General features: G+C 41.2%; 2 protein-coding genes across 9 annotated transcripts in view; both read left to right on the top strand.

Annotated features, from left to right (window-relative positions):
- The window catches only part of neo1a (neogenin 1a), a 195855-nt gene extending 179607 nt beyond the window's left edge, over positions 1-16248 (top strand). For 3 of the 8 annotated variants that reach the window (XM_054772050.1, XM_054772048.1, XM_054772046.1), the window contains exons 20-29: positions 72-266; positions 1605-1637; positions 1819-1887; positions 2005-2140; positions 4749-4993; positions 5425-5517; positions 7686-7856; positions 9789-10076; positions 10400-10536; positions 12333-16248. In XM_054772050.1, coding sequence (XP_054628025.1) covers positions 72-266; positions 1605-1637; positions 1819-1887; positions 2005-2140; positions 4749-4993; positions 5425-5517; positions 7686-7856; positions 9789-10076; positions 10400-10536; positions 12333-12485 — 1520 coding nt within the window. In that variant the 3' untranslated portion in view covers positions 12486-16248. Of the gene's footprint in view, positions 1-71; positions 267-1604; positions 1638-1818; positions 1888-2004; positions 2141-4748; positions 4994-5424; positions 5518-7685; positions 7857-9788; positions 10077-10399; positions 10537-12121; positions 12312-12332 lie in introns of those variants that run through there. The other 5 variants (XM_054772054.1, XM_054772049.1, XM_054772051.1 and 2 more) reach the window with 4 other exon arrangements.
- A 463-nt stretch (positions 16249-16711) lies between these two features.
- btg3 (B-cell translocation gene 3) lies at positions 16712-18681 on the top strand. Its single transcript, XM_054770936.1, has 4 exons — positions 16712-16839; positions 17768-17972; positions 18032-18169; positions 18588-18681. Exons 2-4 carry the CDS (start codon positions 17800-17802, stop codon positions 18679-18681), a joined length of 405 nt encoding a protein of 134 aa, XP_054626911.1. The 5' UTR covers positions 16712-16839; positions 17768-17799.
- The last annotated feature ends 1031 nt before the right edge of the window (positions 18682-19712 follow it).

The raw sequence follows: 19712 nt of genomic DNA, 5'->3' as shown, positions 1-19712 counted from the left end.
AACACTGTCTCATTTTATTTACATGTTCAGAGAATGATGTTCATTCATGCACTTTGGACCACCTTGTACAGGTTACATCATCTACTACAGCACAGACGTCAATGCAGAGGTCCACGACTGGGTTATCGAACCCGTGATGGGCAATCGCCTAACCCACCAGATTCAGGACCTGACTCTGGACACCACCTACTATTTCCAGATCCAAGCTCGAAACTCAAAAGGCACGGGCCCAATGTCTGATGCTGTACAGTTTCGAACCCCAAAGAGTAAGTATGACATGACAACTAAATATAATATTCTATATGTTCCAAAGTGTGTAAATGGACTACACTACACTTACTACACTCAACGCCTGCTTTGTTAGGTGAGGCAAGGTTCAAATATGTGTCTTCAAAATCTTGCCTTTCCACAAATTTTGCTGCTCTCAAACAATAATGCTTCTCATTATGATGTGGTGTACCTCTACACCTTTGCAAACGACAACCACAATCATAGAACTATTGTTAAATCAATACCTAGGCTTAGGCTGTGTCAATTAAAACTTTCAGAAAGCCCTGCTTGCTTGGTTAAAATGTCCATTTACATGGACAGCCCCATCAAGTGTAACATACCTTGAAACTTTTGCTTTACTATTTGATGCAAACTTAAATATATTTCACTATGAAGCTTTCTGTCAGCTTGCCTTTTCTCAAGAGTACTTCTAGACTACTTCTTGCTTTTGTTTTGCTTTTTCTCCCAAATTCTCATCCCAATGACTCATTCTTCACACACGTTCCCCTCCCCTCAAAACCGTCCTGCCAGCTTGACGTTGACGTTCTCCTCCGATTTTGGATCAACATTTGCAATAAAAGGAATTATTGGAATTATTAGATTAAGCTTCATAACGGTCCTCTTCTTTCTTCAATTGCTAATGTTCACTTGCGACAACAATCCAGGTTTAAGCCCTAAATATGCCTCGCACACGCATTTAAAGTATAAAATGTATAGGTACTCGCCACTAATGAATGATAATAGGTGAACAGATGTAGTCAGGGTCATGGTGAAGCCTTTAGGCTGGTCGTCAGGCTATAGCGCTAGAGAAGGCATTTTTCCAAGTTGTATCTGCGTAATCCACACTGCTTGCAATTCCAGTAACAATTTACGATAAAATATTAACTTGTGTTCACCCCGCTGCAAGTTTTGAGGCCAGATTGACGGTCAAAGCTTCTCGTGCTTCGTAGCCCAGCAAACACTTGCGTCTCATAGGTCACGAAGTATGGTGCGTTCAAGAATCGCTGAACAAAACTAAATCTCAGTGCTTGATGAAAAATCATGATCAGTGAATAATAAATATTGTAGGCTATTTGTATGCTGTACATTCCACCTGTATTATCACGTATTTATAAATGATTATGACTTAGGGTGAATAAGATGTGTTTACTGCAGAAAAAAAATGCCTATTTTCTGAGAAAATCCGCAAATGTGCGGGGTCGTGCATGCTAAGTTGTGACTATACGGGGATCCACTGTACCGCCTTACTGTCTTTCTTTCTCACTTGCTGCTCTTTTTAGCTAACCTGTTGTGTTTCTTTGCATTTTATTCTCTCCCTCTCTGCTGTCCTTAAGCTGAGTCCTCTGACAAAATGGCTAATGACCAAGGTAAACTCCCTTCACACTGCTGACTGTGCTCCTCTTACCAAAGATGTGAGCTGCTGGTTGCAAGTTCCGGTGTAGCCGCTGAGCTACAAGAGGCAGACAGGACCAGAAGTCATACATCAATTTAAAGACTTTCTGTACAACCCATTTCCCCTTATTTAACCAGTTTTATGTCCACTCACAGCCTCAAGCCTTCCATCCAAGCCTGGACCTCCAGGCAACCAACTTCCCTTGGATCCTGGCTCAGCAGTTGGTAAGATTTTCCCTATTTTCATGTGTTCTATGTTACATGTGAGGTGTAAGTTGTGCTCATGTTAGATGCACAGCATGTTTTCTTGTTGCTATGCTGACATGTTGAAATCTTTCCCAGGCAAATCGGGGATGGGAAACAGTGAAAATCACATCTTGGTCATTGTCATCATCATCTCAGTGGGCGCGTTCACCATCATTGTGGTGGTGGTGGGGGCCTTTCTGTGTACACGACGCACCACATCCCACCAGAAAAAGTAGGTAAAAGCCCTGCTGGGTTGACTTTTTACCTCCTTTTTGTTTGGGATGCATACTAAAACTCGATAGTAACCAGACTGAACAACAAACCTTAACACACCAACAGCAGTGCTCAACGCATTCCAACATGGTAAACTCGCACACTGACACAGGAATTCTGATATCCACATTACAACAAGGATGTATCAGGTGTATCAATGTTCAATTTAACTTAAACAGCACTTTAATTACTAAAGTGCTAAAATCATTTTTTGCACAATCGCAGTGTTGTGTATTGCTACTGGTTTTGCTATCATAATTGCAACAATTTGTAGTGGATTTTACTTTTACTTTACCTCTTGGTGAATGTATTACTTAGTTGTTATTTTATTTATCATAATGAAGTATTTCAAATACTGTTTTCTTCAACTTGCATTTCACAAAACTTTGTTTGTTTTCCATTTTTAAGTACAGTAATGTCTCGGTTATCGTGGTTAATTGGTTCCAGAGCCGACTTTGATAACTGAATTTCCGCGAATTAAGATTCCTTACTACCTCCGGCAAGCGCAGCGTGGAGGTTGTTTTTACCTGCGTTTATCTGTTTGTTTGTTTGTTTGTGTTCAAAATAACTTGAAACATTCTGAATGGATTTGGATGAAATTTTCAGGAATTGTCGGAAATTGGATATGACAGAACTGATCAAATTTTGGGGGTGATCGGGATCGCCGTCTGGATCCAGGAATTTTTTAAGGGGTTCTTTAACATTGTTAGATTTTCACGTCCATTTTCGCGATTTGTGCGTATAACGCCACACAAAAAAATGGTCAGAGCACTTGGAAAAAATACAAGTTTCTCACAGGGTGCCCTGCGATTGACTGGCGACCAGTCCAGGGTGCACCATGCCTCTCGGCCGAAGTCAGCTGGGATAGGCTCCAGCATACCCGCAACCCTAGTGAGGATAAGCGGCATAGAAGGTGGATGGATGGGTGGTTTCTCACAGGTTCTACAAAATATCAAAGACTGATCCTAAAAAAGTAGGATTATTATTTTGGTGTGACTGACAATATGGGGGGAACTATGGCGCTTGGTGGAGGTCTGGACTCTCCGATTGCTTTTCTAGTTTATAAATGGAATATTTTTATAGTTTGTTTATGACTGTGTACGACCTTCTAAATACGTGTTTTGACATTATTAGAGCCCGCTAGCCATGAAATAACACCCTTATAGTTACCTTTACACTAATCACCCCATATCATAGATATATGGTCAGAGAAAATAAACCATTTAAGACATAAATAAAACTTGTGATAGAAGAGTTTCAGCTAAAATGAAAGGAAAGGTGTACAAAACTGTGGTGAGACCAGCGATGTTGTTTGGTCTAGAGACAGTGTCAATGAGGAAAAGACAGGAGACAGAGCTGGAGGTAGCAGAGATGAAGATGCTGAGGTTCTCTCTGGGAGTGACCAGGAAGGATAGGATCAGGAATGAGTACATCAGAGGGACAGCACATGTTAGAGGTTTTGGAGATAAAGTCAGAGAGGCCAGACTGAGATGGTTTGGACATGTCCAGAGGAGAGATAGGGAATATATAGGTAGAGGGATGTTGAGTTTGGAACTGCCAGGCAGGAGGCCTAGAGGAAGACCAAACAGGAGGTTTATGGATGTAGTGAAAGAGGACATGAAGGTAGTTGGTGTGAGAGAAGAGGATGCAGAAGACAGGGTTAGATGGAGGCAAATGATTGGCTGTGGCGACCCCTGAAGGGAAAAGCCGAAAGGAAAAGAAGAAGAAGAAGAAGACATAAATAAAACTCGTACTTGTGTGTTTTAATCAATGTGTTCTGGACATGTGGACAGGAAGCAAAGTTCTGGCTTCAGAGTTGAGTGGATTATGGCCGCAACAGTAACCCGTGTTATTATTTTGATGATTATTATAATGTTATTATTGTTGTGGCTGTTGTAGGATAAGTCACAGCTGCAATAAAAGCCTGTTATTCCGGCGAAAGTCTGGCGCTTGTATGTCTCACCTGCTGACACCTAGCGACCAGTGTAGAATACTGCATATTGAAAGCATCTTCTTAATGTCTTATATTTGTATTTTAGTTCATTTAGCCATTTTTGTGCTCATAAAAGGCTTAATTTAGGCCGTATCAAACCACAAAACAGCATGATTTATTAAGTGAAGCCGCAAAATTCGAACCGCGCTGTGGTGAGGGACGACTGTACTGGTTTGGGCACCGTTTCAAAGTACTTGCCTCCGGTATTGAATAATATGTAAACGAACCAACCCTACTTGTACATAATTATACATGTACTCCCTTAAATCTGCTTCTCCCTGCTGAAGTCTGACTCAGCTTCTTGCCTGTTGTTGTCCTCATGAGGCAATAAGACTGCGTTGGATTTACAGTGGCTTCACTTCGCCTGTCGAGCATTCTAGTCGCTCATAATTCTCAAGAACGCTGGCTGAGGTCGTGGTGTTTTATGATCATATGAGAATGTTTTTTTCCAGTTCCCTGCTGTTGGCAACATCCAAGTGATAAGATCACGTGTACCACACACTTTTATGGTCCTCTGGCCTCCTTGAGAATGTGAGATTGTTTTCTCAATTACTTTCCACTTTGTGGTTCACAGGAAGCGCGCGGCCTCCAAGTCCTCCAACGGCTCGCACAAATACAAGGGGAACTCCAAGGATTTGAAACCGCCTGATCTTTGGATTCACCACGAGCGGCTGGAGCTCAAACCGATGGACAAGTCGCCGGAGCCAAACCCGGTCATGACCGAGACGCCTATCCCCCGCACCTCCCAAGACATTACTCCGGCTGACAGCGGCATGGACTGCAATCCCCACCTGCAGCAGCGGCGCAACTCCTATCGTGGTCAGTTTTTGAACGTTCTGATGGAATGTTCTTTGGATGTTTTAGTCCGTGCCACAAGATGTGATTCGTACTGCCTGAAGTAGCGATGGAGTCTGTAGATCTTGAAAGCGTGAGGTCAAGGTGTGTCAAGAAAATTCAGGAGTTTATTTTATCCGACGGTGTACACTACTGCCATCTACAGGACACAAGTGTTAAGCCTTTTGTCTGCGATTGCCATGCGGAACATTTCATGCTTGTCATACATGATTTGTGTCACTGCTCCACTTGCTTGCATCAAAAGCGATTCAATCGATCACATTTGCCAATATGTGTTCTGCAGCTAAATCCAAAGAGAACATTTCCAAATGTCCTCAGTCATAAAATCCATAGCTGTCCAAAAACAGCTAAATAGCGGCGCTCTCTGATTGGCTGGTTTCCACCATACTTTTTAGGCCATGAATCAGAGGACAGCATGTCTACACTTGCAGGCCGGCGGGGGATGAGGCCTAAAATGATGATGCCTTTTGATGCACAGCCACCTCAGCGTAAGTGTGTGACCATGGGTGTGTGTGTGTGTGTGTGTGTGTGTGTGTGTGTGTGTGTGTGTGTGTGTGTGTGAATGGGTCTGTACCAATGATAGCACAAGAAATTCTTAACTTCAACGTGCAGTGGATTCCTGCATATTCGTGATTCAGTCGTCATGACCCCGCAAATTCACCGATTTTTTTTAAAAGCCCCACGATTAGGCCATTTGTTGATAGAAAACCCACTTCATTTGCCCTAAGATTGTGATGTCCGAGTTTAAAATAGTCCGAGGTGTCAAGAAGGTGCCAACTTGATACTTCCACCTTTACTCACACATCACATAGTAACAGGAGCTTATCAATCCAAAAGCTTAGCTCATCCACGGTGCACCCAAAAAGAACACAAGTAACGCAAGTGGTGTCAGTAAAGTTACTGTAATGTTCGGTGAGGCACACAAGCTTCAGACTTGATTGCTGGAACAACAGACTTTTATTGCAGGTTTGAATTGTTTCACAACAGGCACAATAATAACAACATAATAATCTTAATAATAATCGGACTAATTACACGGGCGACTGTTGTGGCCGCAATCCAACGCTGAATACCCGACGCCACTTCCTGTCTTCCACACGTCCCAGGGCTTCCACTACATGTAATTGATCGCACCGCCACGGCAAAATGAGAGCCGTCACACCTCAAAAATGATTTTTTTTTTTTTAATACATAGGTTAAGCCTATCTATGCCAGCATGCGTGCTCGCTCACGTTTCAATCTCATTCGACTTTCTGCCATCTTTGTTTACATATTTTGCCTCTCACTGCCTCTCTGACGGTAGCGAGCTAGCTCATTTTTGTCCCACGGGAGAGCTACAATTGGCTGTCACATTCATGCTAACTTACTTTTTGTGTGTAACTTAATCTTGCTCTCTCGTTATCATTATAATACTTACGGCTTGAAAACACTACTTGTGTGTCGAAGCTGTTCCATATAAACACATAGTGTCTCCAGCTTTAGATGGTGATGCTACCATAGTGGTCTCCAACAGGTAGCACGTAAGCTAGCAGCAACTCACCAGCTGATGTTGAGTAGTTCACCAAACAATATTTGCATCAACTCTTTTTTTATAAGTCTTCTATTCAATTTAATGACACATGAGCACACTGAGTGGAGATGTGCTTTGTAAATAAGGTACAATTTAAATGTTGGCAGTCACATAAAACACAAATAGCTCACATCTCCTTTCTTTTTGTCAAAGTAGTTTTAATAGTGCTGCGTTGGATACACCAGTGCTATCATAACCCTACACTCTCAATATATACTCTTTATACAGGACACATTTCTATAACAAAAATATTTAAATTGTTGTTTTAATTTGTTAATTGTGTTATTTTGAACTAAAAAATATATTATTGAACAATTTCTTTCCCATGTATTCGTATTACTCTAAAACAGGCATCAAATTAAATTTAGGATTGTGTCAGATAGTACAAAATGTTGTACTTTTGTACTAGTCACATTGTACTATTGGACTAAATACTGTAGGTCAGGTTACAAAAGGAGGCTCGACATTTTAGACTCTCTTTAAGTGCTCAAAATTAACAGTTTTGCATTATTCTATGTTCATGGTAGCTCGTTGTTGAATAAAGTTAGTCCGCCCCACCATGCAGCCCACCACGACAGCTTCAAAAAATCCCAAGGGAAACCCTTCGTCCGGAAAACATTTATTGCAACATTTATTGTCCTATTTATGTCTAATATATCTTATTTGCTGTGATGATATCTACTATATTGGGTAATACGAGTGTAAAGATGACTACAGGGGTGTTCATGTCTCGAGGCCTCTAATAATAATATAAAAAAAAAACAACTAATTTGTTCTAGAAGGTTGTTGCATGTCTACAGAGCTCCAATAATGTGGAAAAACACATTTAGAAGGTCGTAAACAGGTTTTCTATGCTCTAACTGCAAAAATATCACATTTATAAATAAGGAATCCTACTTTGCAGAAATTCCCTTATCAATGTCGGGTCTGGAACTAATTAACGTGATAAACCAGTCTATAAGCATTTATTGTGTGTGTGTGTGTGTGTGTGTGTGTGTGTATGTGACCATATGTCATCTACATCCTTCATCATCATTCCCTTATGATAAACATTTTTTGTGTGTCCATGTCCATTTCCATCCACAGCTGTAATTAGTGCTCATCCCATCCATTCCCTTGATAACCATCAGCACCATTATCACATGGGCAGCCTGGCGTCGCCAACACGCAGCTACCTCTACCACCAAGGCAGCGGGCACCCCCGCCCACATGCCTGCGCCACCCCCATTTCCCATCTAGACAGGGTGGACTCCACAGGTGAGACGCTGCCACATGCCGGACAGTGGAGAACAGTCATTCAGTTATTTGAAGTCTAAAGCAAGTTGTCACCTTCATATTTTACTTTTCCACTATTCCATTTGTTTATGTTTCAGTAAAATCGACCATCAAAGATGCAATGAAATGTGCATAGACTTTGAGCTGCAGCTGTTTTTACAGTAGAGTAGAGATGATCAGATGAAGGGACGTGACAGCAGTGGATAACAGCATATGGCCAGCCATATTTGCATTTTCGCTGTTGTTTTATTTTTTTACCAAAATAGTTTTGCACAGATTTTAGTTTAAATAAAACACTTGTCAATGTTGTGAAATCATTAGGTGAATTCCATGTGAGCAATTATTGGTTATTATTATAGTCTAAATGCTAACTTTCTTATTAAGAATCATTTTTAAGTGGACTGACTGCAAAATCACGTACTGATTGTAAATTATTTACAAATGTATTCCAAGTCCAAGACAAAATGACTTCTAATATGTTCTTTAACTTGATTTTGAATGGAATATTCTGTAAGTCATTTGTGTAAGTGGTGGTCTTGTTTACATTTGGATCAATAGTAGAGTCATATCATTTCTGGCGTGTCCAAAATGCGGCCCAGGAGCCCTTTTGTGGACCACAGCTTGTTTTCTTTATTGGACCCTCAACATGGTGTAAAAATAAATGAATGAATCATTAATAAGATACTGTATGTTTATGACATGACACTAGTTTGATTTGTCGTGAATAAAAAAGTTTTTTTCAGATAGCATAGCATATATTGACATACAGTGTTCCCCACGGGGGGTAGGTTCCCAAAATAGTCCGCAATAAGTGAAATCCGTGAAGTAGCCAACTTTATTTTTTTGCATTTATGATATATATATTTTATTATATATATATTTTAAGGCTGTAAAACCCCCCACCATACACTTTTCTCAGACAGGCATTAACATTTTATCACATTTCTCTCTTGAGTAAACACTCTCAAAGTTCAGATTTTGTTAGAACTTTAATGAACAACCTGCTAGCTTGGACACAAGATATTAAGTGACTCACACGTATTTGCTCCTCTGACCATGCCTCTTCATCCTGGCGCTGTTCGGCTGTAGCGTTTTTGTATCCTCTTAAAACATATTGCTCCTGTTGTCGTATTTTACTCCTCGTCCTCCATGAGCCGAAGATTCATTCACAGTATTACACAATGCCGCCCTACAGCCACGTCACTTCTGCCTTCCTTCAGCGTGTCCAGAAGTCCAACTTCTTGTGTGATGGCTGGCGTCCTCTGCTTTTCGGGTGCAGAATGTTTCGTCGACGTTGTGGGTTTTGTCGGGGGAGAAAACTTGCAACCATACGACGTTCAGAGTCACACGCGGTTAGCTTCTTCTGTTGTTTACAATATTGGCGGTTAGCAAGCAGCTCACACGGTTAGCTAGTTTGCTAGCCATTACCACAAAAAGAGACGGCACAAAGGAGATTGATTGATTGACAATTGTCTACAGCCAATCAGGACGCAGAAGACAATGGACGGTGCCTACAGAAGAGAGAGAATAGAGATACCGCCCTCCTCATGAAGCACAGAACTACAACACTCAACTTCCCACAATGCAGTTCTTCTTAAAGGGCCAGGTTCGGCCTGTACCAGCGTTCATGCGTTGTTACAAAAAAAAAAGAAAAAGCCCTAAAATTGCACACAAAAAAATCCGCCAAACAGTGAGTCCCCTACATATGAACCACAATGGAGCGAGGGAACACAGTACATTGGATTTCTTTCTTTAATGCACAAAATGCATCAACGTGACCCCCCTTCCTTTCATTTTTCTGTATGCGACCCTCGCTGGAAAAGGTTTGGACACCCCTGTGTTAAGGCGATGACTGGAGCGCCAAAAGTGCAGCAAGCGTTCATGTTTCTTCCTTCACCCTCTTCTGTCCTCCAGAATCAGTGAGGAACACACCTTGTTCTGACCCTCTGCCGCCAGCCGCCTCATCCTCGCAGGCCTCCTGCCCCTCGGAGATCCTGGTAGACCCCGAGGGCAGCTACCACGGCTCCACCACCACAGAGGAGGAATCGTGCTACACCAGCAACCTTCCTCCCCTTCGCTCAGCCCACCCCCACGCTCACGCTCACCCTCTAAAGAGCTTCGCAGTACCTGCCATCCCAGCTACTAGTCACCCCTCCTTTGAGTCTCCTGCCCTGCCCAGCACGCCCCTGCTAGCTCAGACTGGTAAGTCACGTGCTCGCACTTTCACATGTGCACTTGCAAATATGCTGAAGCCTCTAAGTTAGTGCGACACCAAAGGTTGACTATGACTGTACACTCAAATTGAGATTTCATTAGAGTGCATGAGAACAGCCAGACAATGTCCAGTCTGATACTTTGTGGTCGTCTACAAGCATGCATTTGCATTCGTTTTTGTAAAGGCAGAATTCTATCGGCTGTCATCGGATGGTACAAATGTGCGTACATATTGTTGTGATGTAAACATATACTTACGTAGATTACTGTATACCTGATGCTCAGTAACCTTCTGTCTTGATGTGTTTCAGGTCCCCCCACACACCCCCATGTCGTCAAAACAGCCTCCATTGGGACTCTAGGAAGGACTCGAACACCAATGATCGTCACTGTGCCCAATGCCCCCGATGTCCCAGAGACCAGCAAGATGCTTGAGGATGTTGATAGCGTGAGTATAGCGCCCCCACTGGCTGCTTGTTATAATGCAGTCAGGCGTTACGCGTGTGAAAATAATGGCTGCGTTTCAGTTCACACTCTTCCGTCTTTCAGTGTGTACGGTAGATTCTCGCTTTTTGTTTCGGTCACGTTCCTGGACCACCAACAGACAGCGGAAATGCCCGTAAAAACGTTTATTTTTGACATTGCGTGCATGCGGTTTGTACATTGATACGCTAATTTGCGGCTAAAACAACTACAGTTCCCATGATGCTTAGAGTGCAGTTTCAGGAAGTAGTGAAGTGGACGATATCACATTTTGAAGTCTTATGCAGCAATCGCCTTTTGATCTGACACATCTTAAGTACGTTTGATCAAGTGTAGAATTACTAAAGTTTCAGTTTGGACGTGCTCAGACCGCCAACCATCTGCTATCACCAAAGCGCTTCGAAAGGCTGCACTACATGATGAAGAGGATAGCTCAAGCTAACAGGCTAATTTGCCTCAAGACGAAAGTGACACTGAGAGCGACAATGAAAGAGACAAAGACTGGCAAAGTGTGTGATGAAGGAATTATGAGTCTATTCAATTCTGACGCTGAAGAAGACAACTTTAGTGGTTTTATTTCCCAGGAGGAGGATGAAGATGGCGATGAATGCCTTTTCTGGTAGGCTACTGTTTAACTAGTCGTGTTGCATGCACTACTTGGCACTATTTGGACAAAAGTATTGATTTAATCCAAAGTTAAAACAATATTCCTGTGTAATGTCTTTGTGTGTATTAAATATCCCATAATATACGCCTGTGGTTTACAGACTGTACTGTTTCTGGACAAATCATTTTTTCTCTTTAAATTTAGTGGGTGCAGCTAATATAACGGTGTACTTTATAGTCCCGAAATTACAGTACGTATAAATTATTACCAACTCAGGGTGAATGAGATGTTTTCTGAAAAAAAAGTTATGGTTTTTTTTTTTTCAATGCTCATTTTTGGTGAAAAAAATAAATAAAATTTGACCAACAAGACATTAATTTGCTGCACCAAATCGATCCTAAATAACAATCGCAATATTTATCCGCTTCTTGATCTTCTCTCCTTTTTATTTGTGAATTGCAACCACTCCAGTTAGTCCCTCCTCTTCCGCTCTATATCCAAGATGGCGATGAGTGAGGACGGTTAGGCTCCAGCCCTGCATACTCATCATTCGGGGCGTGCGCTGCTTTTTGCTTGTAACACACTTATGCACTCAAAATGTGAAGTGTAACTACGGAGGTGCGGGAACTGAAACACAGCCAGCGTCTTTTAATAACATTTCCAAACCTTCGTGATCCGAAAGAAGAAGTGGTAGAAAGGTAAAAATCACACGATCCTTCCAAATCCACGTCAGGTTTTCTTTGGCCACTGGATTGTGTAATTCCTCCCACATGGACTTGGATTTTAACCACATGTTCTGTTTCCTCTTTCTCTCTTTATTCTTCTTTAACGTCATTCTCACCGTGTTTGTGGCTGAACTTGATGAATTACTTTTTTGTTATGGCTGATCAATACAAAACCCACAATTGGAATGACCCCCCCCCTCCCCTCCCCCTCCAAGTAGTCCTCAATTGGCTGTTGATCATCTGTTGGCTGTCTTTGCTTGTTTGCTTTGGTCTGCTGCCCCCTTCTGGTCATGTTGCTTCCAACGCTTCATTCACCCGTCATCCCCCCCACCCATTTGACCCCCCTATGTCCTCTGAAAAGTCCCTGACTGACCCTCTCCTCCTCTCCTCTTCTTCTCCCCCCTCCTCCTCCTCCTCCTCCTCCTCCAGGTGCTTGCCTCCCTGCCCCCCTGCCCGTCCCCCGCCCCTCGCAGTAACCCTGTTCCTCTCCCTCAGAGCTACGAGCCTGATGAGTTGACCGAGGAGATGGCCCACCTGGAGGGCCTCATGAAGGACCTGAACGCCATCACCACTGCACCATGAACACGCACGCACGCAGGCACGCACGCACACACACACACACACACACACACACACACCCCTGTCACCATACAGGTACAAGCGTGCGTAAGGAAAGTCCATTCATAAAAACCCATCAACCGTGGGAAGCCAGTAGCCCGTGGACACAACATGACAAAACTTTCTTCCCGGCGTACCTTTCTCAGTCTCAGGAAGGAGATGGCCATCAGAGGGACGCAACGTGAGACGCTTGTTTTTATGAAGAACCATTCTTGGAGAGCTTTGAAATAGCTGAACTTTCTCAGTCAAAATACAAACGTTTGTGTTTGTTTGGTGCCACACCACCACAGTGCACGTCCATGTGGAAAGTCCAACAACATGCTGGTATTGATGTTGGTTTCTTTGTGTGTATCTTCTTGGGCAGGTGATCCTTGCTTTCCAAGCCCACATGAGTCATAAATAGTCCTTTATGTTTTTATCCCATGACTGTGTATTGTTTTCTATGTTATTATATACTTTATTTTTACACACTTATAAACATGTACATATGTTGTTTTGGGGTTTTTTTAACTGCCTCATGCTTTTGAGGTCCTCGTGAGGGGGATCACACAGGAGAGTGGTGGACTTCTTACAGCGAACGGAGTGTTTGAATGGATTCTGGCAGTGTGTTGCTTACCAGCGTGTTTGCAGGTGGGAAGGTCTTCAGTGCGTGGGACTGGACCGTGCGTCCTCACAGGCCGCTGTCGGACTCAGGGTGCTAACCCCCCTTCCTTCTTCTACACCCTCCCATCGCAGTCAAACAATCGCCTACAACACACAAGAGTTGTCTTTTCTACAAAAGTTTGAATGTGTGCATTCTTTCCAAAAATTAAAAAAAAACACAATACGTGGAGTTTACACGACTTCCTGCAGTTCCTCGAATGCAGCGTCACATCATAGGATGCAAATATGTTGGTCTTTGTGTGCATCAGGGGTGTCCAAAGTGCATTTTTAGCAGCCCGCAACTCCTTTTTTTTTTTTTTTTTTTTTTGCCCATTCAAATTTTTTGATATTACACAAATTTGCTTTGCCATCTAAAACAAAAAGTATTTTGCATCTGTAATACACAAAATGTGTGTAAAGTGGTCGCATGCATCCTTCATTTTTTCTGTAAGCGGCCTTCGTTGGATATTTTGAACAGCCCTGATGTACTCTTTTTTTTTTTGTTTGAGGCAAAGAAAACCCTTCCAGGAACTTCATGTCAAGGCTGGTTCTCCATCCCCTGCTACCCAAAGAAATGACTCATTTACAAAATTGTACTTTGGTGATGTCTCTCATAAATGTCCATGGTCATGAATGTCAATAGAAGTGGAAGAGATTTGAAGTATGGATACATTTTTGGGGGTGTGGTAGGATTGGTTAAAAAAAAAAGCACCAGACTCCATTTGGGAAAGAATCTATTGAGTTGTAAACAGTTCAACCTGTATTGCACTTTTTCACAATTTTTGAAAAGTACATTTCTTACATATCTTGTGTTTTGAATATCAAATGCTGTTTGTGTAATGTAGTGTCCTAGGTAAGCAGCAGGCAGCTGGTCTTGTTTTGTTTCGTTTTTTTGTTTGTTTGTTTTTGTTTCTGCTCCAGAGATATGAATTTTAGCAGACATGCTCATGATGAGGAATTCTGTTGTTGCTTGTTCATGTACAGAACTTCCTTTGCTTTCTGTAGGAAAACAAACAAATCTGTGTCTTTTTAAGAAAACGATGAAAACATGTTTGGGGAAAAAAGGTGTTTTTTTATTGATGTATACAAACTATTATGAATACTAACAAAATAAACGTTTCTGATCGTTTTCTTTCATTACATATACAAGAAGATGAAGCAGGCAAAAGGTTGTCTTGTACGTGATTACACTCTACAGCCTCGTGGTGCATCACGCATGCTTCAGCTATTACACCTTTTCTACCGGATCCCATTAGTGTGCACGTGTACCTAATGCTGTGTCTGCTTTAAACTTTAAAACAAAACAAAAAAATAAGAACTTCGAAAAAAAAATAGCTGCAATTTTAAGAGAATAAAGTAAAAATATTAGGATAAGCTGATAACAGAAGAAAAATGTCATCTTTGAGGAGGAAGTATTCCAATAATGAAAGTCGTCATGTGAGGGGTAAACGGTTATTTTAGAAGCATAAAGTTGAAGTGTTAAAAAAAAGATGTTCAGTTTTAAAGTAATATTTATTTTAAAAAGTTTTTAAAAAAAAATTAGGAAGTTGTAATTCTACAAGAATAACATCAATATGTTAAAATCATAATCACAGAAAAGTAAAAAGAAAAAACACCCATCAAAATAAAAAGTACCATTTTAGCAAATAGCGTATTTTTACAATAATAAAGTTTTAATATGATGGGCGGGAAAAAAAATATTTTAGAGCATGAAGTTGAAAGATTAAAGAAAAACGTTATGATGTTTTAATTTTAAAGTTACAATATCAGAAAAAAAAACCTTCAAGATGGGGGGGAAGTTACATTTAGGGAATAAAGTCAAAATATGGGAATGAAGTTATATGGAGAGAAAAAATGAAGAACTATTTGTAAAATTAAAAAAAATCTACATAACATAAGAAAAAAGTTTTGTGAAAACAACTTTTTACCAGATTAAAGTAATGTGAAGGGGGAAATTATTTTTTAAAACAAAGTTGAAATATTAAAGAAAAAAAAGACTTAAAGTTGTCATATTATGAGAAACAAAACAGAGAAATGTTGCAAAATTATTAGGTTGAGAAACAGTTGATATCACAAGAATAAAGTCAAAATATCATGGGAAGAAAGTCTTAATACATGGTGGAAATACGCACGAGAACAAAGTTGAAATATTTGTCAATTCTAAAAAAAAAAAAAAGCAAACAGCAGAAATTAGGAAAAAAGCTGTAATTTTACAAGAATAAAGTCAAAATATTAGTAGAATAAGTTGATATTAGGAGAAAATGATTTTTACAATAAGTAATATGAAGGAGAACATTTTCATTTCAAAAACATAAAGTTGAAATTTTGAGATTAAAATCCAACAATATTTTCAGAATAAAGTCAAAATATTATGCAGTAAAGTAATTCCAGTCACAGAAAAAAATGTAAGAGAAGAAAGTTTAATATTTGTAAAATGTAAAATAAAGCAAACATTTTAAAAAGCAGTCATTTTATTAGAATAAAGTTATAACATAAAGCTAATTATTTTTTTATAAGTCGTAATGTTATGAGCGACAAACAAAAGAGAGACAAGTTGCAATTATTGGTAAATATGTCATCGTAGTAATGATACAACAATAAAACCATAATATTGAGAAAAACTACACGAAGAAAGTTGAAATACTTTAAACATTTTCTTTAATGCAAAATGGGGGGGCACTTTACTAGAATAGTCTAAATATTAAGAGAATAGTCATAATATTAAGAGAAAAAGTCATATTTGTAGAAAATAAAGTCATAAGAATCTCTGTGTGGAGTTTGCATGTTCTCCCCGTGCTTGCGTGGGTTTCCTCCCACATCCCAAAAACATGCATGTTAGGTTAATTGGCGACTCCACTGTAAATTGTCCATAGGTATGAATGTGAGTGTGAAAGGTGGTTTGTCTATATTTGCCCTGCGATTGCTGGCGACCAGTCGGGTCCAGGGTGTACCCCGCCTCTCGTCCAAAGTCAGGTGGGTTTGGCTACAGCATACACACACCCGGGACCCGAGTGAGGACAAGCGGCATAGAAAATGAATGAATGAATGTCATAAGAAAAAAAGTTGTATTCTTTTTAGTCCATAAAACCATAGAAACAATATCCACGTGTAAATCCACCTGAAACATCAAAGAACAAACAGATATCAACGTCAGCGCCGACAATACAAGTCGTCTCATGTGCGCTCAACTGCTAAATTAGAGTGAGCCGTCGTGTCACTGCTGCCACCCTATGGCCAAAGCGAGTATTGCAAACCTGAAGGAACGATCACAGATTAATAAGAAAAATGGTTGGGCGACTGAGGAAGTGAAGCGCTACTAGTAAATTAAACTATTATACTCTCTCCCTCTCTCTAGACAGAACAGACACTTAACAACATTGTCCAGGGTGCCACAAAATGAATATGTCTTGTGAACACGGGCGAACGTGCCAGATGACGTCACAATCCAGCCAGTGTACTCGGACAAAGATCGTGTGTGCTTTCTGACACAGAGCACATGAAGGACTCGTCAAGCGTCAAGGACGACACGACAGTAACATTAACGAACATGTCTGGACTTGATTTACAACAGCAAGTCGTCTGTGTTCAAGATGACAACTCTGCACTTGGGTGTCATTTTAGTTGGCTGGACACTATGGCCACTATGACCAGTATGACCAGTAGCTCACCAAGGAAGGTGAATGAAACCATTCTCTTCTCACCACTATCACATCACAGTTACACCGCTTCAGTGGTTTATTTACAGATCATTCGCTCGTGCAGTTTATTGCCACAAGGCTGCTAGTGATAACCTAATTAGCTCACGTGCACTCATTCAACCACAGTATTTGGAAATGCAGCTTTTTTACACAGCTCCTGTAATATCTGTATTACATTTCAGCGTTCCCCTTTCTACTTAGCACATTTGGAGGTACTAAATGTTTGGTAATGGTCATGCTGTAGTTTATTCCAAATATGCTTGGCAAACTTACATTAAGGCAGTGATTCCCAACTACTGCGCTGCAGCACAATAGTGAGAGCTAATCAGGCGCATAGCGGGGTATTATCCAATCCCACTTAATTTTGGGTGAAAACTATTTCTTTTCTCCAAATACTGTCTTTGTTCTATCCATACTGACCGGCAGAACCATTAAATGCTCTTCCACTAGATCGTAGACAGTACATAATTTAGCTATTTAGTAATAAAACGTACTGTAAATAATGGAGTAAAAACGGAGAAACAAATTGCATGGCAATAAATACATACAGGATAATGAACAGATCATGATCTATTTCCATTGAAATGTATATATATAATTATGAGTCCACTCATCATTTGTCCTTACTGCAATAACCGTATTTTAGTATGGTAGTTTGCATTGCCATTAATATGGGCTGCATTGATTTATGCAGCTAAATAAGTAAAATATTGCAAACATCTCTCAATATGTTGCAGTGCAGTTTGAGCCCAGTAGTGTGCATGATGCATAACAATAAACATAATTCTTAAAGAATACCTCTCTCACAGTGTTCAGTCATTATTACTTTGAGAGTGTAAAGGTATAGCTAATGTTGTGGCTGCTGCACGTATTCAAATGTTGCTCTCTTGTCCGATTTTTGTTCAGCTCCCGCAAGCATGTGACACATGACGTGAAGAATGAAGAAAGAAATAACAGCGGCAGTCCACTTCCTGAAGAAGCTGGTGTTAGCGAGAGGGAGGCTGCAGTGGCACCAAATCGAGCTGTTCATTGCCAGGCTCACTGTCGCGCTGCACGACAAGTTCCAGGGCCACTGGTACCCAGGTGACCCAGGAAAGGGGCAAGCGTACAGGTACTGCACTCCCCACCCCCCATAAAACAATTTGATCTGAAGATCGGTGTTCTTTGCAGGTGCATTCGAGTGAACAGGTATCAGCGTGAAGATCCGGAGCTGCTTCGAGCCTGCCGGGAAAGTGGGGTTCACTACTGTGACCTGGGACTGCCTCTTGAAGTCACACTGTGGGTCAACCCTGGGGAAGTCTACTGCAGGTGACGCCTTGCATGACACGACATACAAAATTCAGTGGATCTCCGCGCATACGTGATTCAGCATTCAAGGCCCTGCAAAGTTGTACATTTTTCGTCATTGTTTTTTTTTTTTCTCTGAAAATAAGCAGTTTTTTCCTGCAAACGCATCTAAGGCGGCGTCAATTTATAAATATGTGATAACGCAGGTCAAATGTACAGCATACATGTGTCACCGTTTAAAAAAAACAACAATTTTTACACGTTTATGTCTTTATGCTTCACTGATCGTGGCTTTTAATCAAGCGGAGGTACTAGTCGGGATGTCGTGTGACCGCCATACAACCTGTGCCTCAAATACAACACAGTTAAACAGCAGTAGTGTTTACATTTTAGAATAAAAAAGTAACTATTTCTCATGAATTTTGTGTGTTATGGTCAGACATGGAGAGAACAGTTTTTGCTTCTTGGTGGCCAGTTTCAATGATGATGAGGGAGGTCAGGATCCCGCAAAAAAGGTAACCAGCATTTTGTAGATCAGTGGTTCTCAACTGGTTTGGCTGCAGGACCCACCACCACCCCTCACTGACAAGCGGCAACCCAAATTGCGGAATTTTTAACATTTTATATTTAAAAAGGGACTGTTTGCAACACAAGGTAAGATGCAGTGATGAGACGCTGTCCTCTGCTTGTCACGAGTGGCCAAGGCCTGTCATGGGATCCCAAGATGCAGAGAGGAGATTGTCCATCAAACAAAAGTTTATTTACAATAATGAGTCCAAAAAGCAGAAAACAAAACACAGAGGGCAAAAGTACAACAGAAATCTACCGGGCCGAGCCGCGGGAAAAAAATACAACAAAAATCCTAAACACAAGGTGTTGCTAGACACGGGGGTAGCAGGAGACAAAAGAACCCTAATACTAACAAAAGACGCTGCTGAGAACCAAGCAGGAAAAGTACAAAAGCCAAAGTACAACAAAAAAAACACTGCTGGAGATAGCCGAGCAGGGAAATGGCTAGTACTCCCAAAATAGGCAGGTATGACCAGAAAGCGAATACACGTGGTAGAACGCACGAGGCAGGGAGGAGCAGGAAGCAGGCGTGGATCGGGAAACAACCTGGCAACAGGTAAGTGAAACAGCATGGCATGAGTAGTCCAGGTGAGTAATTGAATGCAGTGTGCTTCAACAGACAACAGAGAGATGGCAGCAAAGCAGCACCCCTGCTCACGACAGTGCTCTTCTCCAGCAGATATTTGCAGCTGTGTGTCAGACAGACAGCACCTTAAGCCCCCACCTGATGTCCTTCCATAAACATGGCACACACCTCGTTGCGGCGTCGCAAGCAAATAGCACAGAGATAACAAGGTGCATTCAAAGACATCAGGTCATTCCATTTTATTTTTTTTGCCCAGGCATAGACCCGCGACCCATTTTCGGGTCGTGACCCACAAGTTGAGAATCACTGTTGTAGATGATCTGTTCAGTGCTCATGAATATTTCATTTCATTGTCAAGTCATCAAATCCAGACGCTCCCACCTGGTGTGCCTCCATGTTTTTGCCTGA

Source organism: Dunckerocampus dactyliophorus, chromosome 3, assembly GCF_027744805.1.
Source record: "Dunckerocampus dactyliophorus isolate RoL2022-P2 chromosome 3, RoL_Ddac_1.1, whole genome shotgun sequence".
Classification (NCBI taxonomy): Eukaryota; Metazoa; Chordata; class Actinopteri; order Syngnathiformes; family Syngnathidae; genus Dunckerocampus; species Dunckerocampus dactyliophorus.
Note: the sequence above shows the minus strand (reverse complement) of the source record. Positions and strands in the feature narration are given on the sequence as shown.